Source organism: Convolutriloba macropyga, chromosome 11, assembly GCF_964194025.1.
Source record: "Convolutriloba macropyga chromosome 11, txConMacr16.3, whole genome shotgun sequence".
Lineage (NCBI taxonomy): Eukaryota > Metazoa > Xenacoelomorpha > Acoela > Convolutidae > Convolutriloba > Convolutriloba macropyga.
The window spans coordinates 5331159-5351401 of NC_134478.1; the positions used below are offsets into that span (position 1 = coordinate 5331159).

The 20243-nt window shown below is 34.1% G+C and overlaps 2 protein-coding genes across 6 annotated transcripts in view; one reads left to right on the forward strand and one right to left on the reverse strand.

Annotated features, from left to right (window-relative positions):
* The window catches only part of LOC142349867 (chymotrypsin-2-like), a 13645-nt gene extending 10308 nt beyond the window's left edge, over window positions 1–3337 (reverse strand). For both annotated transcript variants that reach the window (XM_075401690.1, XM_075401689.1), the window contains exons 1-2: window positions 2530–3337; window positions 56–146 (exon numbers count right to left, since the gene is read on the reverse strand). In XM_075401690.1, coding sequence (XP_075257805.1) covers window positions 56–146; window positions 2530–2821 — 383 coding nt within the window. In that variant the 5' untranslated portion in view covers window positions 2822–3337. The remainder of the gene's footprint in view (window positions 1–55; window positions 147–2529) is intronic.
* LOC142349016 (uncharacterized) overlaps window positions 1–20243 on the forward strand; it is a 107157-nt gene that overhangs the window by 69174 nt on the left and 17740 nt on the right. For all 4 annotated transcript variants that reach the window (XM_075400418.1, XM_075400414.1, XM_075400415.1 and 1 more), the window contains 7 exons: window positions 5440–5678; window positions 6326–6617; window positions 7444–7657; window positions 9910–10025; window positions 11223–11444; window positions 15047–15289; window positions 15964–16086. In XM_075400418.1, the coding sequence (XP_075256533.1) occupies window positions 5440–5678; window positions 6326–6617; window positions 7444–7657; window positions 9910–10025; window positions 11223–11444; window positions 15047–15289; window positions 15964–16086 (1449 nt within the window). The remainder of the gene's footprint in view (window positions 1–5439; window positions 5679–6325; window positions 6618–7443; window positions 7658–9909; window positions 10026–11222; window positions 11445–15046; window positions 15290–15963; window positions 16087–20243) is intronic.

Sequence of the window (20243 nt, forward strand, 5' to 3'; positions counted from 1 at the left end):
AAATGAAACATCACCTATAGACACTCACATTCTACTGGAGAGGGTTAAATTGTACCTTGAATAACAGAATCTGTCGATGACTGGTTGAATTCCCTTCTCTTTCATTTTGTCTGTGAAATCGCCTATCTGGACCCCAATATGAGAAACTGAAAACAAGGTCAGCACATTAAAGAAATGCCAGATGAGTTTTTTCAGTGTTTAGTAATTTTATTTTCCCCTTTGAAAAATAAACGCTTTTTCTTTCCAAATTTTTTGGCCTTCAATTAGCAGTTTCAAAAATTAAGCTGAATTTATCTGTTAGTGAAAAATTTTTCAAGATTTATCAGATTATTATTTTTTTTCTAAAGAGCGAATCTACAACTTAGTTTGTCTTTGCTGAAATATATATGCTTTAAGTTTCTTTTATTTTTCGCAAACATGCTTCTTGAAACAGCAAGACATTTTTCATTTTTGGTTTTCAAGTTTAGCTTTCAAATCATGCCAAAAAAACAATAGTAACAGCTTCAGACTAATGATACAACGCGTTACTCAAGGCCAAATTCAATAAAAATGGCGAAAGTCCGCCTTTAAATTAATTTTCATAAAACCTCAAATCTTCCGGTGTGCAGCGTCCAAATATGCTCATTTTTCTAAACAATATACATCGAACAAATTGTACTGAAGTTTAATAATTGTTTGGCGCCTTAGAAGCGTTATTTACTATCGTCTCTAGAGCCGTTGTCTCGGCTTGTTAGCAACAGCAAAATAGGTATTAGCTGTATCTGAGATAAACCAACCCACCAGAGCGGTATTTATGAGTCTTACATAATGCTTTTAACTCCATTCGTTAGGTAATCTAGGTTTTTCATATTGTGATCACAATTTGGGTTTTAAAAATTCGATTCGTTAACTTAATTACTATTTGGAAAACGTCTCAAACTGGCTTACTATAGGCATGCCGTGTACCATATAAATTCCATATATATCTAAGAAAATATTTAGTGATGAACTAAAATTAATAACGAAAGATTGATAGGGATAGAGTACATTGCGAGTGTGTGTTCCCTAAAGGAAATTACAGCAGAGGTCTAATCGCGCAGTATTACAAGTAATTCATCTTTCTGCTGGAGAATGTAAATTTTTTACTTTGAGAAAAGCAGACTTAGAACGCTGCCTGTTGAGAGATTCCCGTTTAGCCAAAGAGAGAGAACATTGCTACTTAGAGAGAAAAAATGGAGAGTGCGGCCTAAGCTACACTCGCTTGTGACAGCATGTGACTTCCTTGGGTTAAAAATCTCTGAACTATTTTTTTTATTTTAGACTGACTCAACACAAAATGTGATCACGGGAATTATGACCTGCTCCAAATCAATTCGTAGATCTTTTGTGGGGCCACTAATATTCTTTTTTTGTTACTTTGTTGCTTGAAAAGTATTACTATGAAAAGTGGCGTTGGTAGCTTCAGTATCTTTCACTTACTTTGCCTTTCAAAAGCGGCAGTGAGTACGTTGCCATAGCCTACTCAGCGGCGTATTAAATTAAAGACATCAATCTGGCCTATGAAAAAAGCTGTCCTTTTTCATAATGTTTTAAGCAGCACTGCTTTCACTTTTAATACTGATGTCAAATATTCAATTTCATTATGTTTGCTCAGTCGACGGACAAAATTATAACAAATCTCTTAAATCTCTAATGGTGGCAACAGTTTTTCTGTTAGCAAAACTAAAATGCGTATAATTTTTCTAATTATCCTAGAATGTTCGGTAAAAGTGAAGTTAAATTAACTTTAAATTAATCTAATCACGATTTATATCAATTGAGGCCGTTTAGGGCTGAACTTCTTAAGGTGTCCTATTCGTATCTGCCGGCATTTTGACGTTTATATCATCAGTCAATAATCTTTTGCCCTCTAATTTTTACACGTTGTTCCGAATTCGACATAATTTATTTTGGAGCCTCTTCAGCTGTGATTCAACTGATTGAACAATTCAATAGACAAGGAGGCTCAAAACATTCCTAATTTTGTGGAATGTTTTAAAAAAGTTTTCGTTTGACTCATCGCCATTTCGTAATATCATAAGCTGCTATTTAGTTTGTGAAAAATTGCTTTTCATTGTCTCCTTCTTGTGGTTTTTCAACTACATTTCATGCGATTTATTATATTTCTAGATGTTTAGCAGTTTTTTCGGCTATTCAGTGGATTGGAATTTTTGAGAAGAAATGGCTTTTTTTGAAATCAAGTTACATTATCAGCTACAGTCAAGATACAATATTTGAGATGAAATGTTTTTTTTGAAATGAAGTTATATTACTTTATTTCCCTTTTCGTCATTTTTTGACATTACTACGCAGGTATTTCCGGCTATGATTTTTTCTCATCCAAACATCCAAATTTCGAACACTTTAATAATTTTTAAACCAAAAATAAATTATTGATGTTCACATATTATCATTTAAAAATTATGTGGTTAGTTCACATTCTTAGATTTTAGAAATAATGAAATTTCACCTAGAAAGTTGCGAAAAAAGTGAAAAAACATGAACACTCACTTTTAATTACTGCGTGACAAACACATCCAGCTATCGTCAACACCCACTGTGGTCTAATGATTGTACCCCCGCAAGTAGCGTGGTTGAAGGGATCGAAGACTGCATAAATTTGGACGAAAAAGGGTCTCAAATGACTCTTGTGACCTCTAAGTATTGTCGAAATTGTGGGTAAAGCCTGACCGCTGTTATTTCTGTCATTTAAGTTTGAATTGTATGTACTTGTGACTGATAGAGAAAACTGAACTAAATAAATTATGATTAGAAAAATGGTCAAAAAATTTTGAGAAGCCATTATTTCAAAACTTTTGTTTGCCGCGTTTTGAGTTCTGTTTATGTTCTGTCAAGTGTCCTGCTCAAGGATTTGAAAACAAAGCAGACCACAATCGTAATATGTTTATTTTGTTTTGGTAGAACAAAGTTTGGAACTTTGTGAAATTTTGTTCAAAATCGAACTGCGAGGACATTGAAACTAGATGACATTTGATTGCGTTGAATCAAGACAAAACTTGTAAACATCAATTGTAAACAAAAACTGTTCAGTCCGCCACGAAATAAAAAAACAAATCTCAATCAATTTTTCTTTATAATTTAATTCGCTGTTTCCATTAAAAATAATGCAATGAGTGATTTTTTTATTTTGTTGTAAGGGTCACCAAAAACAATGATTTTAGTTTTGTATCCTTAAAGCAAACTGTTTTAGCAGGACCAAATTTTTAGGCCCAATAAGCTAAGAAAGAAACCTAAAAAGAATTATTATAAAGCTTGAAATAATTTACAAAAGATTTTATTCTGCCTCAAGTCTATTTCAAAGTCCAATACAGAGCCAAGTAAGTCTAAATCCAATTCAATTAAAAATTAGCAGTGATTAATAGACTGATCTCATTACTTCATAACATTGTTTGGGCTGGTCGGATTTAGCCCAGGTTGAGTTGCGGAAGATGAGTGTGTTTTTGTACTCTGCTTGAACCTCAATTATCTATTGGATGTTTTGTTCTGCCTTTTGAGCTACCGTTAAACAATTCATGCTAAACTCAATGTTAAATTTGCATAAAAAATGCAAGAAAATGCCGATCTCTCGTAGTAACTGGAGCTGTTGTCATTTTCGATCTCGCCAGACTAGAGAGAGATTCTATAGCTGAATTGCAAAATAGTGAATTGCAAAATATTTAAAATATACGTGGTCGCCTATCGTGGTCTACATTAAATATTTGCAGAAAAACATATATTATGATTTCAGGGTTAAGCTGATGGATTTTATGCCTCTGACCAATTGTTTTCGTATAAATTTATGGATTTCTTATGTTTGGCTGTCAGTTGCTATACTTTTGTAGTCCAATAGCTTAGTGTTCCCAATCAAAGATCCGATTAGCTTTTTAAGGGGTATAAGTGAGCCAGATAGCATCTGAAATGTGTAATGCCTTTACGAGTTTGGTGTTGTAAAACTGTTTGTGAAATTTTGGCTACTGCTTGTATCTCTTATTATTTTGTAGTCTCGTAACTTAGTCTCATTATTAACTGGTTTCCGGGTGTGCTCCAACTTAACCCAACTCTTTTTGTTGAAATCTTATGTCTGTCATGATTTTAAAGACAATTGTTTTCAAAAACATATTTGGTTTTTTGAGTTTCGCCATATTTTTAGTCTATTTGTAGCTCAGTCTCTGTAAAGATAGGTCACAAATCATTTCCAGTGAGCTATAAATTAGAGCTATAAATTTGTACTTTTTTGCAGTCGTTTGACGTATACTCGATAAATATCAATTGCATCCTATGAAAAATTGCTTCCTATGGAAAATAAAGGAAAATGGTAGCAAGTGCAGTCAATATCTGATGATAATAATCACTTTGGATATTTTTGTGTTCAAAAGTAGAAGGGTATTTTGAAATTCCGACCTGTTTGCTCTTTTTTATCGACCTGTTACCCAGTCGAATGAGGACAGATCTCATATTTTTTCTAATGCATTATAGGTTAATTTGTTTTGTTTAGTATTTATCTGATACGAATTTAATTTTTTGTGATTTGTTAACTATAGACGTCGAATTTTGTTGTAATTAATGTTTGCTCTTTAATTTTTATTATTGTTTTTTCTAGTAGTCCTTTTAACAACAATTTTCATCGCCGTCTAGCGTGGCATTAATTTATTCCATTAGTGGTTTATTGAACGATATTTATTTTTTTGATGCATCTTTTCATCCTTTGGTAGCCAATAAAGTCAAGAATTTGAATTAAGTCAAGAACGTTACCAAGATTAGAATGACAAATGATAAAAAGTTTTATTTTTCGTAATGGTCATCGGTTACACTCACGACTTTCATAATGAACTCAAAACTTTCGCTTAAAAACACAACTCGTTGAGACAAAACTGTTTTTTGGTGGTCTTACAGGACAGTGACACATAATTTAAGCTTAATTTTGTAGGTGAAATTCTTTATTCTGTTGCCTCTCTGTTCGGGAAACAGTTTATTATTATTACCACTTGATGTTAAACTCAAAATAAATGCCCAAAATATGCCCAATAAATACTTTATTGTTTAAACTGCTAGCGCCACTTTTAATATCTAAACGAGATAAATTATAATAAAGAGAAAAAATTTAAAAGTTTTAAATGAAAGAGTACTGCGTTTGGCCATGACAAGCGTGCAATGGCGGCCGTGCCTCGTGTCTCATGAGGCTTGACATGAAGCTTTCAAAACCGAACATGTGATTAAATTATCCGCCTGAGTATGTTAAAACATGATTGTAATATTTACTGCTAATTTGAAATCGGATTATAGAAGGAAAAGATCAAAGGTAATAATTTGCGTCTTATGGCATTGGGTATTTTGGCATTTAGGGTATTTTGTCAATGAGTGAGTTAGCCAGTAAGCAAATTGTTATTTTGATTATCCTTACGGTAACTGTCTCTTTTCCAGCTTTCCTTTCGGACCAGACCACAGTTCATAAACTCAAATTCTAACAACCGGACACCAATTGCTTACATCTCGAGGGTCCAAGGCGAGGAATCGGATGAGATGTTGGTGGTTACCATGGCAACTCAAATGACAGTTAACGAAATGTACTCCATTAGCTTTGAGTTTGAAGGTCATTTGAATACGGAGACTAAAGAAGGTTTATACATGACCAGTTATGTCGATTACACTGGAATTGAAAGGTTTGTTTTTTTGGATACCTTATTGAAAATTCTAGATAAAATGAAGCAATTGTAGAACACCTATTACACCCCACTTGTAGAACGTTTTTGAATTTGACGTTCTGGTTTTCAATATTGAAAGCGCTCAAGAATATTGCTACTATAAGAAATGAATTTTTTTTGTGATTTGAAATGTATATTTTAGCTAACTGTAAATTGAAAAAAAAAGTAAATTGATAAAAAAACAATTGCCGCCAGTTTTAGCTTCAGAACAAAAAAATTGGGCCCTTTTTTCACAGTAAACCCGCCCATCATGCAACCAGCAACATTACTTTAAAAATTTACGAAATCTTGAACCTGAGGGCGCAATTTGATCTTTGTTATGGAACTGTCCACTTAACAGGGGGGGGGGGGGGAAGGTTACAGTGAAAGAAGAGCCCATTTTTTGTTCTGAAGCTGAAGTGCCGACAATGATGGAATTTTGATCAATTTACTTTTAGTTCACAGTTAACTAAAATATACATTTCAAATCACAAAAAGATTTTTTTTCTCATAGTAGCATGCTAAATTATTTAAATATTTAAAGCTAAAATATTGAACACTTTATAACATTGAAAACCAGAACGACAAATTCAAAAACGTTGATGTGTTTGTTTTGTTTATTTAAGGTCATTAATCATCCTGAACACCTTTCCAAGCTTTGCCAGAACTGTGTTCCCTTGCTTCGACGAACCTGCTTTCCGAGCCTCTCTTAGCCTCAACATTATCTGTGACCGGAATCTGAATGTGGTTTCCAGTGCTCCGGTGAAAGACAACTTTCCGATTGACAGGAATCAGAAGAAACAGATCTGGCTCTTCCAAAGTTTGGCCCCCTCCCCCACATATCTCTACTCTCTAGCCTTAATTCCACAGAACACGTACAAGACTCTGGTTCTGGGGAATGAAAACTTGAAACCAAAGGTTGGTGCGTCTATGATGATTATAAACACTTTTTAAACGTACAAGGCTAACGAGATTACAAGATCAACAAGTTCACGAGATCTTTTTATGTTGCAAGATTAACAAAATTAACAAATTTTTCGTGTTACAAGATTAAGATCGTGTTTGCAAGGTCAAGCAAAATAACCCACTAGAAATACAAAACAAAACAAGAATCTTGATATGTCATGCAGATTAACAACGCATAGCCTCTAATGAACACTTATAAAACTTAAGTTAAATAAGTTAAATAAAAAAATTAAGTTAAATATTGATGCATATAGCTGCTAGGCATTCACAATTGTCACAATTGTTGAGAATTTAAATTTTTGTGGGCTTCTTAAAAAGTAATCAACAAAAAAATTTCTTTGCCTAAGAATTTTTACAGGCATTTTTTGGAATTCGGCGACCAATGGGTGAAATTAGATTCGACCAAAATGTGTCAACCCGTACCTAACGTTAGGTGAGTAGTACTGAATCAGAACATTTTGAGAAAATCTTTAGGCTCAGCACTGAATCTTGAGGATTGTAGAACAATCTCTGCAGTTATTCTGAGGTCAGAGCAAAATTCAGAAACATTTTTCTCTGTACTGCTCTGAACCAGAGGAAACCCAGCGTGAATTTCCGAATTGGCGCTGAATTGGAGGAAAATCAGAGCAAAATGTGACCTGAATCAGTACTGATTAGGTTTTTGAGCTGAAGAAAATGACTGCAGAAAATGGACCAAATCGTTTCCTTTGTAGGGCGTTTCTCGTAATGTTACTTTTAGTTATAAATTATAATTCATTGAAAATGATGCTGTTTATAGGTGATATTCTTCAACGAGTCAACAAACTATATCCAAACTTATGCTAACTCAATAAGCGGACAAGATCTAACAACAAGCAGAAACAGAATAACACAGCCATTAGAGCAAGCGGACATGATAATGGACTACATTCAGAGCACTCTTCACTATCTCACAAATGACCTCAACTTAGAGATACCGACAAGTTCTGCCAGTGGTATTGCTGGCAAGCTTGGTTTGTAATTCATACTTAACTGTTTCTGCGCAATTTTATTTTGTCTCAACTGCTGAGCTTTTTAAACGCTTTTTCCCGTTCATATTTTATTTCATCGTGTAAATTTAATTTATAACCAGACATAAATTATAAATACTACCCGTACTGAACGTCAAGTCTTAATCAGTACTGATTCAGTAAAATGACAATTACTGCATCAGAGCTCTGATCATGTCACTTTTTATACTTGGCACGTCTTAAATCAAGTCTTAAGTCTGGGCAAGTCTTGAGTCACGTCTTAAAACTTGATAAGTCTTGGATCAAGTATTGAGCACAATTTCAAGTATTTAGCACAGGTGAAGTTTTTGCCTTCGTTTTGTAACGAAAGAAGAAGCCCGTCACGTACAGTGACTCTCCAAAGTGAAAAAAAGCAAGAGACAACGCGAGCGCTTCCACAAAGTTCACTTGATAGAGAATGAAAAATTCAGATATCGCCCAAATATACCAGTCATCGCCACTTTTTTCTACCCAATTAAAAAAGTTTGCTTTCGGGCTGATTATAAGGGACAATTTAAGTTGGCATATGATGAATTCAGAAATCTTGGTCTTATTAACAAATTTCTCTCAAAAATTTTTTAAAACTAATTTTATTGAATTTGAAATGCATTAATTATAATTAATCTCTTCTTAAAACTATACTTTGCTTATTAACTAAACAAAAATCAAGACTTGCCAAGTTTTGGCCAAGACTCGACTTAGACTCGACAAGCCTTTAGCAAGTCTTGACATGTCCTCACAAGACAAGACATGATCAGTACTGATTTTCGTGAATTTTCGTGAAGTCATTTTCGTGAATTTTCGTGACGTCATGATCAGTTCGTGAATTTTCGTGAAGTCGTGAAGTCATTTTCGTGAATTTTCGTGAAGTCATGATCAGTTCGTGTATTTCACTGGAGAAGTGCTGATGAAGACTTGAAATTCGTTCCGGATGTTTATAATCAAAAATTAAAGGTTCCATGGTCTCTCAAACCTGGAAAATAAATTTGATTCCCCCTCTATTACAACCCCACTATTACTCTCACAATGGTTCAACCCTTAAGAAGGCATTAAAAAGTTTCGACAAATTTGCCTTGAACTTTTGATTGCTAATGAGCAATGCAAATAGCATCGTTTCATAAAAATTTGAAAAATCTTTGTAGGAATAAGATGTAGTTTTTGGTTGAGCTGACTTTTTTAAATTAATGGAATATTTTTATTCGAACCTGAATTGAAATGGGAGTCAGGAGATTGAACAGCCGTTTGAACAATCCCCCAAAAATTGAAATGGTTGCTGCAAAGACTTTTCCAATTTTTCCGCTCTCTCGAAGAAAAAATTGGGTATAAAATGTTCACAATTTTCTCATTAATTGCTTTTACCCGCTTTTGAAATCCGCTACTATGTAATAAAATTATAAATACTACATAGTATTATCAGGTTTGAAATATATTAATATAAGATTTTTAAAATGGCCAAGACAGCATAAAAGAAACTCATTAGGTACCACATTTAACATACAAAAATCTGATAACAAAAAAATGAAAAAATATTGGGTACCTAATTTTAGGGATTTTCGGTTATCTCAGTTGAAGATTTGAAGTTCAGTATACAATGTCAGAAAATGTTTTATATGTATAGCCAGAAGTCAATATCCATTTTTTTTGCAACAAGTAAATTAAAATTATAACCATCCGGTTAAATATACCTGAAAGAAAAAATATTTCAAACCATTCAAACAAATAATATAATAAACATCAACAAATTTCTTAAAGAATCACATTATAAAATTTTTGGCATTTCCTAACTTGCAAGCTGCGTTTTTAAAAAAGTTGACTCAGCAGAAGTCACATAGAAATTCTGGCTTAATATCTCTAACCGCTGGGCAGTTCCAGCCCCAGAAGTTATCCGTGACTTCAAACAGACTAACGTAAACTATACTTATGAACCTCTCAGTTGTCGGTCTATAAATAGTTGGCTGAGGTCAATTTTTGGATCATATCCTTTTGTGTCCCCACCCGCCAGCTTAATGGGTGCATATAATTTGCAACCCCCCCCCCCCCCGACACACGTGCAATATTTTTTATTTTTACAAAAGGATTTACTATGAAATGGCATGTGCTCTGTAACTGGGGGTGCATAACGCGTACTGAGGAGCGGGGGGGGGGGTGCAAAGAGGGAGAAGACCCACTTGTCTACGCTACAGATTACTGTTATGATTTTGTGCTTTGTGCTTCAGACGTGATCTACAGCAGCTGTGCCCCTGAGAACGGAGTAGTGTCCTTAGGTCTAGTCATACTCCCAATAAACATACAACACATGCAATACACAGTAGCAAAGGCAACCACTGCACAGGTAATTAGAAAATCAACGACCCTATATTAAGTAAGCACATGCGAAACGATTAGATTTTTTGAACTAATGTGCAATTTAGATTCCGTTTAGAGGATTTTCAAACTTACCGGATTTGATTCTCCTGGCCGAGGTGTCAACGCTGAAAAACGCAAAAATATATAAGGTTGGCGGTGAATGCGATGAATTTGTGTAAGATTTGCGATTGAGGCGTTGAAAAAAATTATCGCTGCTTCTTAGAGCAGATCATTTACAATTTTACGTTTCTAAGCGTAGATCTCGCATAATTTTGGGTTTCAGTTATCGGTGATCCTACAAAATTTTTTGTTGCTAAACGTAGATCTTACATGATTTCGTGTTAAATTTAGCATCGATCTTACATGAGGTTTTTGTTTCATATCTTAGACTTTGCCCGATTTTGCGTTGATTTTAGCGTTGATCTTGCGTCAATTTGAGATTAAAAGCTTAGATCTTATATAACTTTTCGCTGGATCTTCCATAACTTTACGTTTCTATTCGAAGATCTTACATAATTTGGTGTTTCTCAGTAGAAATTTTATATAAATTCAATGCTTAAATTTAGGCTAAACTTTTGCGTTGATCTCAAACAAAATAATTAATGTTGATCTAAAAAGTTTTTAAATTTATGTTAGGATTCAATCACATGAAAAATTTTTGAAGTTGCTTGCATATGAAAGAAGTTCGCTTATCATACGTAAAATTGGACATTTTCACAAATGACATATTTAAAAAAAAGAGAATTTTCATTGGGTTAGTGGGTTCATCAAATTGATCCAAACCTAATATGGGAAATCCCAATGAATATACTGTCTCAATCAAAAAATGTTTTGGTGTAGCCTGATCACGAGAAAGGTTGGTTTTTCTACGTAATTTTGAACAGTTTGCACAATTATGTAAGATCAGCACTAAATTTAACACAAAATTAAGTAAACTATACGCTTATGAATATAAAAATTTATAGCATCAACAAAAAATCCAAGGCAAAATTGCTTATGATCTACGCTTAGAAATTATATGAATTCAACGCTAACCTAAACAAAAAATTAGATAAAATCTTCGTCTAATCTATCTAGGTCAAAATTTTTCTCAAAATTCAGCATGCAATCGAAAACGCTAAGCCTGAAAATTGAGAACCAATAATTCTTTACCTGAAAGGAAAAGGGTTGATCTTCGTTTCAGTTGACGAACGGACTGTTTTCAATCCACTGGTGGAGTGACTTGTGGGGCATTGAGGCACTTTCTGCCTATCTCGCGTTCGGCAGTTTGGAGTCCACTCTCTCTAAATCATCATCATCATCATCGCCACTTAAATCAACATCTGCAATGGGTTCCGCGGTTCCTTCATCTTTTCGTGCGCGCAGTTCGGCTACAGACAAAGATGTCCACGCCATACAAAGCAAGGTTAGATGAAGTGAAAGTTAGTTTCGGGTCTTTCTCATTATAGCCCCATCCCCACGAAAATATAACCCCCATTATGGCAAGTTTACCATGATTGCGGGGGGTAGGGGGTGGGGGGGGGGGGGGGGTAGGAGGGGGCGTTTCCAGTCCGGGATTTTCTTTTCGCCGAAAACCCGGCTGGGCTCTCGAAGCGAGTCTGATTAGTCGCATTTATGACAGGAAGGACCTCGGGTATTTCTCATAATACGCCCTCCCTAGCTTAGTAGTTTTATAAACTGTACCTCGTTTATACGACCACTAAGCTGGGGGAGGGGGAAGTATTATGAGAAATACCCGGGGTCCTTCCTGTCATAAATGCGACTAATCAGACTCGCTTCGAGAGCCCAGCCGGGTTTTTCGGCAACTCAAAAATCACGGACTGGAAGCGCCTTAAAACATTGTGAGATTTTGAAACATTTTTCAATTAGGGTTTAATTTCGAGAGTTCGGTCTTCTGTTATCTCGTTGCCATGTAGTCAGATGAGAGATTTTATACAACCCGGGTCGAGACCGACTGGTTAACTTGTCAGAACTTGCAAGTTTCTTGTAAAAGATGGTTAACTTGTAAGATTTTGCAAGTTTCTTGCAAAAGAGGGTTAACTTGTAAGAACCTGCAAGTCGAATGGTTACCTTGTAAGAACTTGTAAGTAGAATGGTTAACTTGTAAGAACTTGCAAGGCGAATGGCTAACTTGTAAGTTTCTTGCAAGTTCGTTCCGGTCGAGCACAACTCTTATTTGTTAATTCAATATAAAATTCAGTCATTTACCGTAGAAAGCGCGTGGGAGTTAGTTGCTCAGTTTGGATAACATAATAAAATTCGACCTAAGTAGACAAAATGGTTACTTTTTCAATTTTATCAATTCAAGAGAGTTCATTTGCAATTCCATTAAAAAACTGTAGATCTCAATTAGCTTCATCGCGTTCTCAAAAATGTTCCCAAAATATTGACTTTGATTGAATTTTCAAATTCATATGTCAGTATTTTCTCAAAATAATTTAGTGGCCCTTCATTTTTATACTTTTTTTATAATTTATTCACACTTTTCCAGATTCGATTTTTTTTCAAACATCCATTTACATTCATGTCTTGCAACATTTTATTTACGGTATCGGGCGTATGTGTGTTTGTGTGTGTGTGTGTATGTGTGTGTGTGTGCGTGTGTGTATGTATGTATGTGCGTGTGTGATAGAGAGAGAGAGCGTGTATGTGTGTGTGCGCGCGTGTGTGTGCGTGCGTGGTGTGTGTGTGTGTGTGTGGGGGGGGTGTGTGTGCGAATGGTTAACTTGTAAGTAACTTGTAAGTCGAATGGTTAACTTGTAAGAGCCTTGTAAGTCGAATGGTTAACTTGTAAGAACTTGCAAGTCGAATGGTTAACTTGTAAGAACTTGCAAGTTTTTGGAAGAAAAACTTGCAAGGCGATGCATCGCCTTGTAAGTTTCTGCCAGAAACTTGCAAGTTCTTACAAGATAACCATTCGGCCTCGACCCGGGAAGCTTTTAAACCGACATTCTCACAGGCATACATAGGTTTAGATAAACAATTGAAAATTAATTTTTGGTACATTTGCTGTCGTTTGGGTATTTCGTTTTCCTAATTTGTTTGGTATATGTACTAGGAACCGGAGCCATACATGACCGGACAAGAGTCAGAGAGTCAATTTAAAATGCACCATAAATGCAACCAAGACACCAAAACAAAATGTAGAACAGTCTCCTAGTGAGAATAAATGATTCAGTTTTTTAAATCATTGTCATGGTTCTTACAAACTGTAATGGCTATTCAAATCTCTCTCTAAGTTGTGAATACTAATATCTCTGCAAAAAAAATTATTGTTTTTTCACACCAAAAATGAATAATGAAACCAAAAAACTTGCTAATGGAAAAATTTTGCTGATGTGCAAATATTTAACAAACATAGCATAATCAGGAAAATTATGATGCAAATTGAGGCTGAGCCATTGGTCTTCACTATGATTCGAAATTCAACGGTTTCTTTTCAGGCAGGTCTCTTACGCACAAAAAAATAGAGAAAAAACTGAAAAAAAATTTCACTAAAAAAACAATGAACTGCCTTGCAAACTGCTATTTAGCTTTCCTGTCTGTTGAATTGATCCGTTCAAGTTGTCTGCGAAGGAAACTGTGCTGAAAATGGGCGACGAATGAGCCTGCAAAAAAAAACAATTATGAAAAAAGAAAGAGGTAGAAAAAGTTCTGTCTTGAGTTGCAGAGGTCTTAACGAAAACAGGTATCAAAAAGTTATTAGAAGCTAACAAAAATTCTGACGAAAATAATTTTTAAATGCTATAAACATCAAAAAATTTCAAATATTTTTCTCTATTGTTTCGAAGTTGAAGAGGAAGTTGATAACGTGTCAAATTTTAATAATGCAAAACAGCACTCTTGGTACTTTTCCGGTCACATAAACTTCCCAATACAAGTACCCATTTTTTAAAATAATAAATTTTCTTATTTCTTACTTAGTCAAGCGAAACGCTTTTGGCAAAATTCGTTTATTATGAGATAACATTGACCGCAGAATAAAAATAATACATTTGTTCGCCTAATTTTTTGGTTTATGACTCTAAAGTGTTAGATCGGTACCAATATTCATTCAACTTATTCAACAGTACTGTTTCGAAAATTGATGGAAGTGAGCGAGAAATTTGACGCCAATAAATTGTTAACTTATATCTTTTCTAAAAACATGTTGTTTAACCCGCAGGTTTTTTTTAATAATCTCAAAGTGATCATAGAAGAAGTCCTCATAAAAAGTGACTGCAAGTAAAACAGTTTCAGGAACGCAAAATATAAAAGTCATGGAGTTTCCTGAAAAAATTTAAGTAATCTCACTCAAACTTGATATATTTTTTTTTAATTTTCACAAAACATTTATTTAACAGTTTCATTAAAACTAATCAATATTTGCCACACAATCTCTTAAAAGTAACTATATTTTTTATTAGCTAATGTCTGGAACTACTAAAAACCAAAGTTTCCAAAGGGGGACAAACGTTTTGATTTGATTTTAGTTTGCATATATGTTTTCCATGATTTGCTGGCTTCAAAATACGCCAAAAAAGCATTTTTTTAAAAAAAATTCAATCATTTCAACTTGAGGCGATTAAGGTTCAACTTGACCTATAAAAGTTGGAGTTGACCTTGTACCTTATTAGCTATGAAAAGACCGGGGGCCGAATTGTGAAAAGACTATAGTTGGCCATGTTTAGGTATAAAAAGACCTTGGAAAGGTATAAAAAAGACTCATGAAAAGACAGTCGTCGCTCATTTTTAAACCTGAGTGTTTGTTGCATATAAGTCAGTCAAAATTTCAATTTGTGTTTTTTGTTTTGTTTTCTGCCGTGCGGCCATAGGCTTCACTCTGCAAAGGTATCTATTTTTTGGGGCATAATTTTTTACTTCTGTTTCAAAATACTTCTGTTTCAAAATTACTTGTATTCTCGACCATGCAATTAAGGTAAAGACCCCCTCAAATTTTTTTGTCTCTCCATATGGCCCACCTTTCAACGTGGACAAACAACAGACACCCACATTTCTGCCTTTCAGAAAATGGGCCTCGCAGCTCTGATCCACGACAGCGTAGAATCAGGTATGGGATTATGTCTAAGCGTGTTCCACGAGATCTCTCAGAGAAGTCCCATTGACAAACAGAAACAGGGCACAGATAGAGGTCAAAGTGACATCAGGTGTGACCTTGACTACAAAAATGGACAATCGCCAATCAGACTGAAGTCACACAGAATTGCGAGAGAGTTGAGTCCTCAAAGACAGCACAGCAGAGCTATAAAGGTTTGATTTAATTAAAAATTTATCTAGGATACCCTTTTCTATCCAAGTAAAGCGAAACTTGATAGCCTTGCTAAGAAATATATTACAACATGGGTAATCTTGCCCGGATCTTGCTATGTTACATGGCAAGAAATTATCAAGATTTGCTTGAACTCGTCAAGATTTTTTGCAAAGACATCAAGAGTTAAAATTTTGGAAAGGTAAACAAGAAAGATTAACCATGACGTGTCAAATGATACCAATTTGTACAGCTTAAATTCCACTAGCAAACAAAAATTAAAACGTATTAAGTTATGGTACTGATCACCATTTATGAACAATGTTTGAAAATTTAACACGCGTTAGTTTCGAAATTTAAAAATCTGTTTAGCGGCTACCATTGTCCATGAACAATTTGCTCACATACAATGGTAGCTAATAAAAAAATGTTAGTTTTTACTTTTCGAAGCTAACTCGTGTTAAATTTTGTGACATTAAAATCCTGATCAGCTCTGCTATATTTGGAATTTAAATTTATTTATCTTGTTTTCCAATGCTGTATTGAGTTCTGAGCCTCCTATAAAGCTGCACAAAAAAACAATCCGTGAAAAAGAGCTCAATAGTTGCTTCTCAAAGGCTTAAAACGGAAATTTTGTTTCCTGTAAATTGAACATAAACAAAAAGTGTAATTTCAGGGTGCGACCGTGTTTGTGGGCATTGATTACGCCAGTCCCTCTTTGCTCATTGAAGCCATGAAGCACTTTCAATTTGAAGCCAACATTGTCAATATCAAACAATACCTCGTTTACATTCAGATGGTTAGTAATTATAACTAACATTTGTTCAGGTAGCAGGACAAAATACCCAATACCAATATACCCAATGTGGAAGTATACCGAAAATATACCCATTAATTTATCCTAATATCGAAATTACTAGAACTATTATTGTTCCGACCCTCTTGAGGGGGGAGGAACTATATACTCAAATGGGTTTTTTTTGTTCCGTGAATTTTCGCCTATCGATATATTCATCGTAGAGAGTTGAGACTGGTATCATTAGAAAGCTCGTCCAGCGTAGAATATGGAATTAAAAAGATTTTTTAAAAGTTAAAGAATTATCGAGGTTTAAACTTATGAGAAAAGTAGAGTGAATTCACGTTGTTTTTATTCACTTTTTCCGGAATTTTCGCCTAAATTTTCGTCAATTTTGCTAAAATTAAAAAAAAATTTTGAGAATAGTGTCGTTAACTGTATTTTTAAAGACAAACAAGCATTGTTGGTTGTTTTGATTTAATTTTTTGGAAAAAAATTCTGGATAAATATTACCAAAATTCAGCCTTTTTCATCAAAAAACAGCACGAAATAAGCTACTTTAGTCCACTTTGATTAAATTTGCCTGCAGTACAGCCCCAAACAATACTCATACAATCTTTGTAGACTCAGAAGGGGGCTATTCCTACTTCGGCGTCCGTTGAGGGTGCTCTGTAATTAAAACTTCGCCGTTTTTTGATACCTTTACTGGTTGGTTTTCAGAAATGCAGAATTTATTTTTGAGTTTTCAACGAACAAATTATCTATATCTACAACATTCGAAAAATCAATTGTTCCTAACGGACCTAACGGACAAAGAGCATTAGCAGGGCTAGTTCTGGGCCAATCTTGGACTGTTACAATCCAAAAAGAAGTCGGATTGCAATCAGTCGGTCTTTTTTTTTTTAAAAAAAAAACGTCTTTTTTAAATAAAAATGAACAGAACATATCAAATCAAAGCGCAGGAGTGGTAGGTCTATTTGGTTTTCTAAAGAGCTCCAAGCTAATGCATTCAAATTTTTACTTGAAAGTTGATGGTCATTTCGAACTTTAAAAATAATTGATTTTCAAATAAATAATGGCTTAATAAACTTTTCCTCTATTTTTTTTCTTAATTTGTTCAACTTCTAGCTTAGTGTCAGCAAAGAAAGAATTTTTCTTCATTCTACTGAATTGAAGTTTAGTCTCGATTGTGGTCCTAAGCCTTAAGTTATTCTTTTCTGGCTTTGATACTACTAGATTTCAGTTTTTTGTTTTAATATACTTGCCAATTTTTCACGTTTTCTAGTTTTGTCACCTTATCACATTATTGACAGTTCTCATATCACATTATAAGCGTTCAAAATATATCATAATTGCACTTATTAAAATCCTGAACAATATAGATTACCGTTTTGACAGCACCGACAGCTCTTTCTTGAAGAAGTTAATTGAAGTTTTGTCTTTAACTGTCATTTTTACTTTGTCGTTTGGGTCGTATGAAATTTTCTGTAAATGGATAGGTTTCATCGGTTTTTCATGGACAAATTGATGAGCAGATCTTTTGATATTAGTACGTAGCTGATGGCTTCCATGACTTTGAAAAAATTGTTTAACAAAACTAAAAAAAAACTTCGCAATTTTGTTCTTTTTAAATTTTTTTTTGTTACCTGATCTTGTTAGTTAAATACAGGTCAAATATGACATTATGGGTGATAGGGGAAGGTGTCAGAGGGGATTGATGTCCCAAAAACTATTTTTTTTGTATTCGTTATGACCTTACTGGCTTCGACACCGGTTTTTCCCAAAAAAAAGTAAATTAATTTGGTTTTTGTCATACTTGACGTTGTTTTTGTACACGCAAGAAAAAATCTGGATATTTGCAGGTCTCATGGCTTCCTGTGGATGAATAAGTGACCCTATTTAAAATTTTTTTGTAATTAATGTCTTTCATGACTTTGGATGTAATTTTTCTTTGGAAAAAAAATCAAAACTATTACATACTTTTACGTTTCGCTTTTTTGTCAACTTGTTACCTAGTCTTACTAATGAACGGCCATATACTACTTTGTCGCCATATACTACTTTGTGGCCATATATTACTACAGTTCTTAATGCCCTTCTATAGTAGGAGTGGTAATCATAAACCTTTGGGATATTTTTTTTGGTTTCTAATGTTTTTTATTAATTTGAATTTAATTGTTTAAAAAAAGCGAATTTTTTAGCTTTTTTGTTTTTGTTCTTTTTTGTCTAATTGTTACCAAAACTTTTTATAGATTGGTCCCATACATTTTCTGGTGATTCATAAGTTATTTTGTTCAGTTTTAGCTTTATCTGATGGTATGTTAACTTTGTTATTAAATTTCTTTTTTTCAAAACGGACATAAATTTTTTGATGTAATTAATGTTTGTTGTTGTTGTTGTTTGATTTTGCTGTTCAACTTGACTCGCTTTCTTAATATTGGTATATCACAGCTATCAATTGCATCAATTTTTGCTCCTCTGAGTTATTTGCTTTGGAGGCTATCTTATCGTTCATACACAATTTTTTTTGAAAAATACTTGTGCTTTTTTGAGTTTTTTGGGATTCCCAAAAAAATAATTTTTGTGTTTTTCTATCTGTTCCTCATTTGGTAGACAATTAAGCCAAAATTGTGGATGGGCGGGGTCGGAACCTTATGTGCCATCGCACATTACCGAGCCGCCTTGTTTAGCATAATTTTTAGCGGGTGCAGTTGGCCAAGCCTCGCGGGTCATTGCCGTGCCTCAGTTGCCCGTGGAATTTGATATGAAACTATCACAACCGAACATCGTATCACTTCTCCTAAATTATTAATATGCATACATTATAAAGCGAACACAATAACAATTTCCAATGCTTAAATCAGAATATACCGACAATAAAGGAAAAAACAGGGTGCGTATTAAAATTCCTGCAGTATTAAAATGCAGCCTAGTAAATGTGCATAATGTCTCGACACCTATAATATGTGAAATTCTTCACAATGTTCTTAGAATATCGAGCTTTAAAATTAAATTAGTGAAGGAAAGCAAAGTTCGTTCAAGAGTTTGGATCTTAAAAATTGAGTCTTTTCTTAGCGAAGGTTTAAATAACCGGGAAAATTTATTTCGTCATGTACATAATAAATTGTGTATTAAAACTATAAGCCCAGACCAATGCGACAGTATTGCAGACTTGAAAGAGTCCTTGTTTTCTATGGAATTTAGTTTCTGACCAAATGAAAAGGTCAAACGACAGGAGACGTTAAAAATTTTTTATATGTAAAAGAAACAACGTCAGAATTACTTCATGAGAAATGAATAATCTTTGTTTTGTCAGAGTTCAAAGCAAGCTTTTTTCGAATTTTTCTGCGTTGACAAAACTTTTCTGATATTGGAGTTGAAGCAACCTTTTCCCTATCGCAACAAAGTACATGTATCTTTGAAAATCCTAATTACTTCTGTTAGCGCAATGCTTCTAAAAAAATTGAGGTCGAAGAGACAATTAGAGGCCTTAAACATTTCCAAGAAAGAATTACAAAACCGTGATTAATCATATCATATTAAGAAAAATACATTTCGTTAAAATATTCTTTTCTGGCTTCAAAATGATAGATTTGAAAATATTTCTTGGTTCCACAGAATACCAGTAAAATTCTGATCTAGAAATATAATTTCGTTAAAATGTTTATTTCCGGCTTCGAAATGATAGATTTGAAAATATTTCTTGGTTCCACTGAATACCAGTAAAATTCAGATGGTTTTCATGAAACACGTCTTGCAAACAGAATTATTTAATCTTAAAGCAGTTCAAAATATTAATTTCGTAGTTTAAAAGAATTTTTTGCAGTAGAACTCTTCACCGATCTACAAGATTGCTTCAATGAAAACCAGGTAAAGTTTGATCTGCTGATTCTAGTTTCAGTGTAAAATTCTTTTTGGATTTATTTGCGACGCAATTCAGGGATTATTCCCTATAAATCTCAGTTACAGAATAAAATGGCTTTCAATATTCCGCTGAATTGAACCGAAAATGCTTCTTTGAACGTTCCAAGTGCAATTCTTTTTTTTAAAAAAAGAAACATGCCGATGGCAGTCCGTAAAAACATTGTAGTTAACGAGTTTTGATGAAAATTTGTCCGATGTTTTGTCTGTCTTTAGATCACCATTTCCATTTTCTTTTT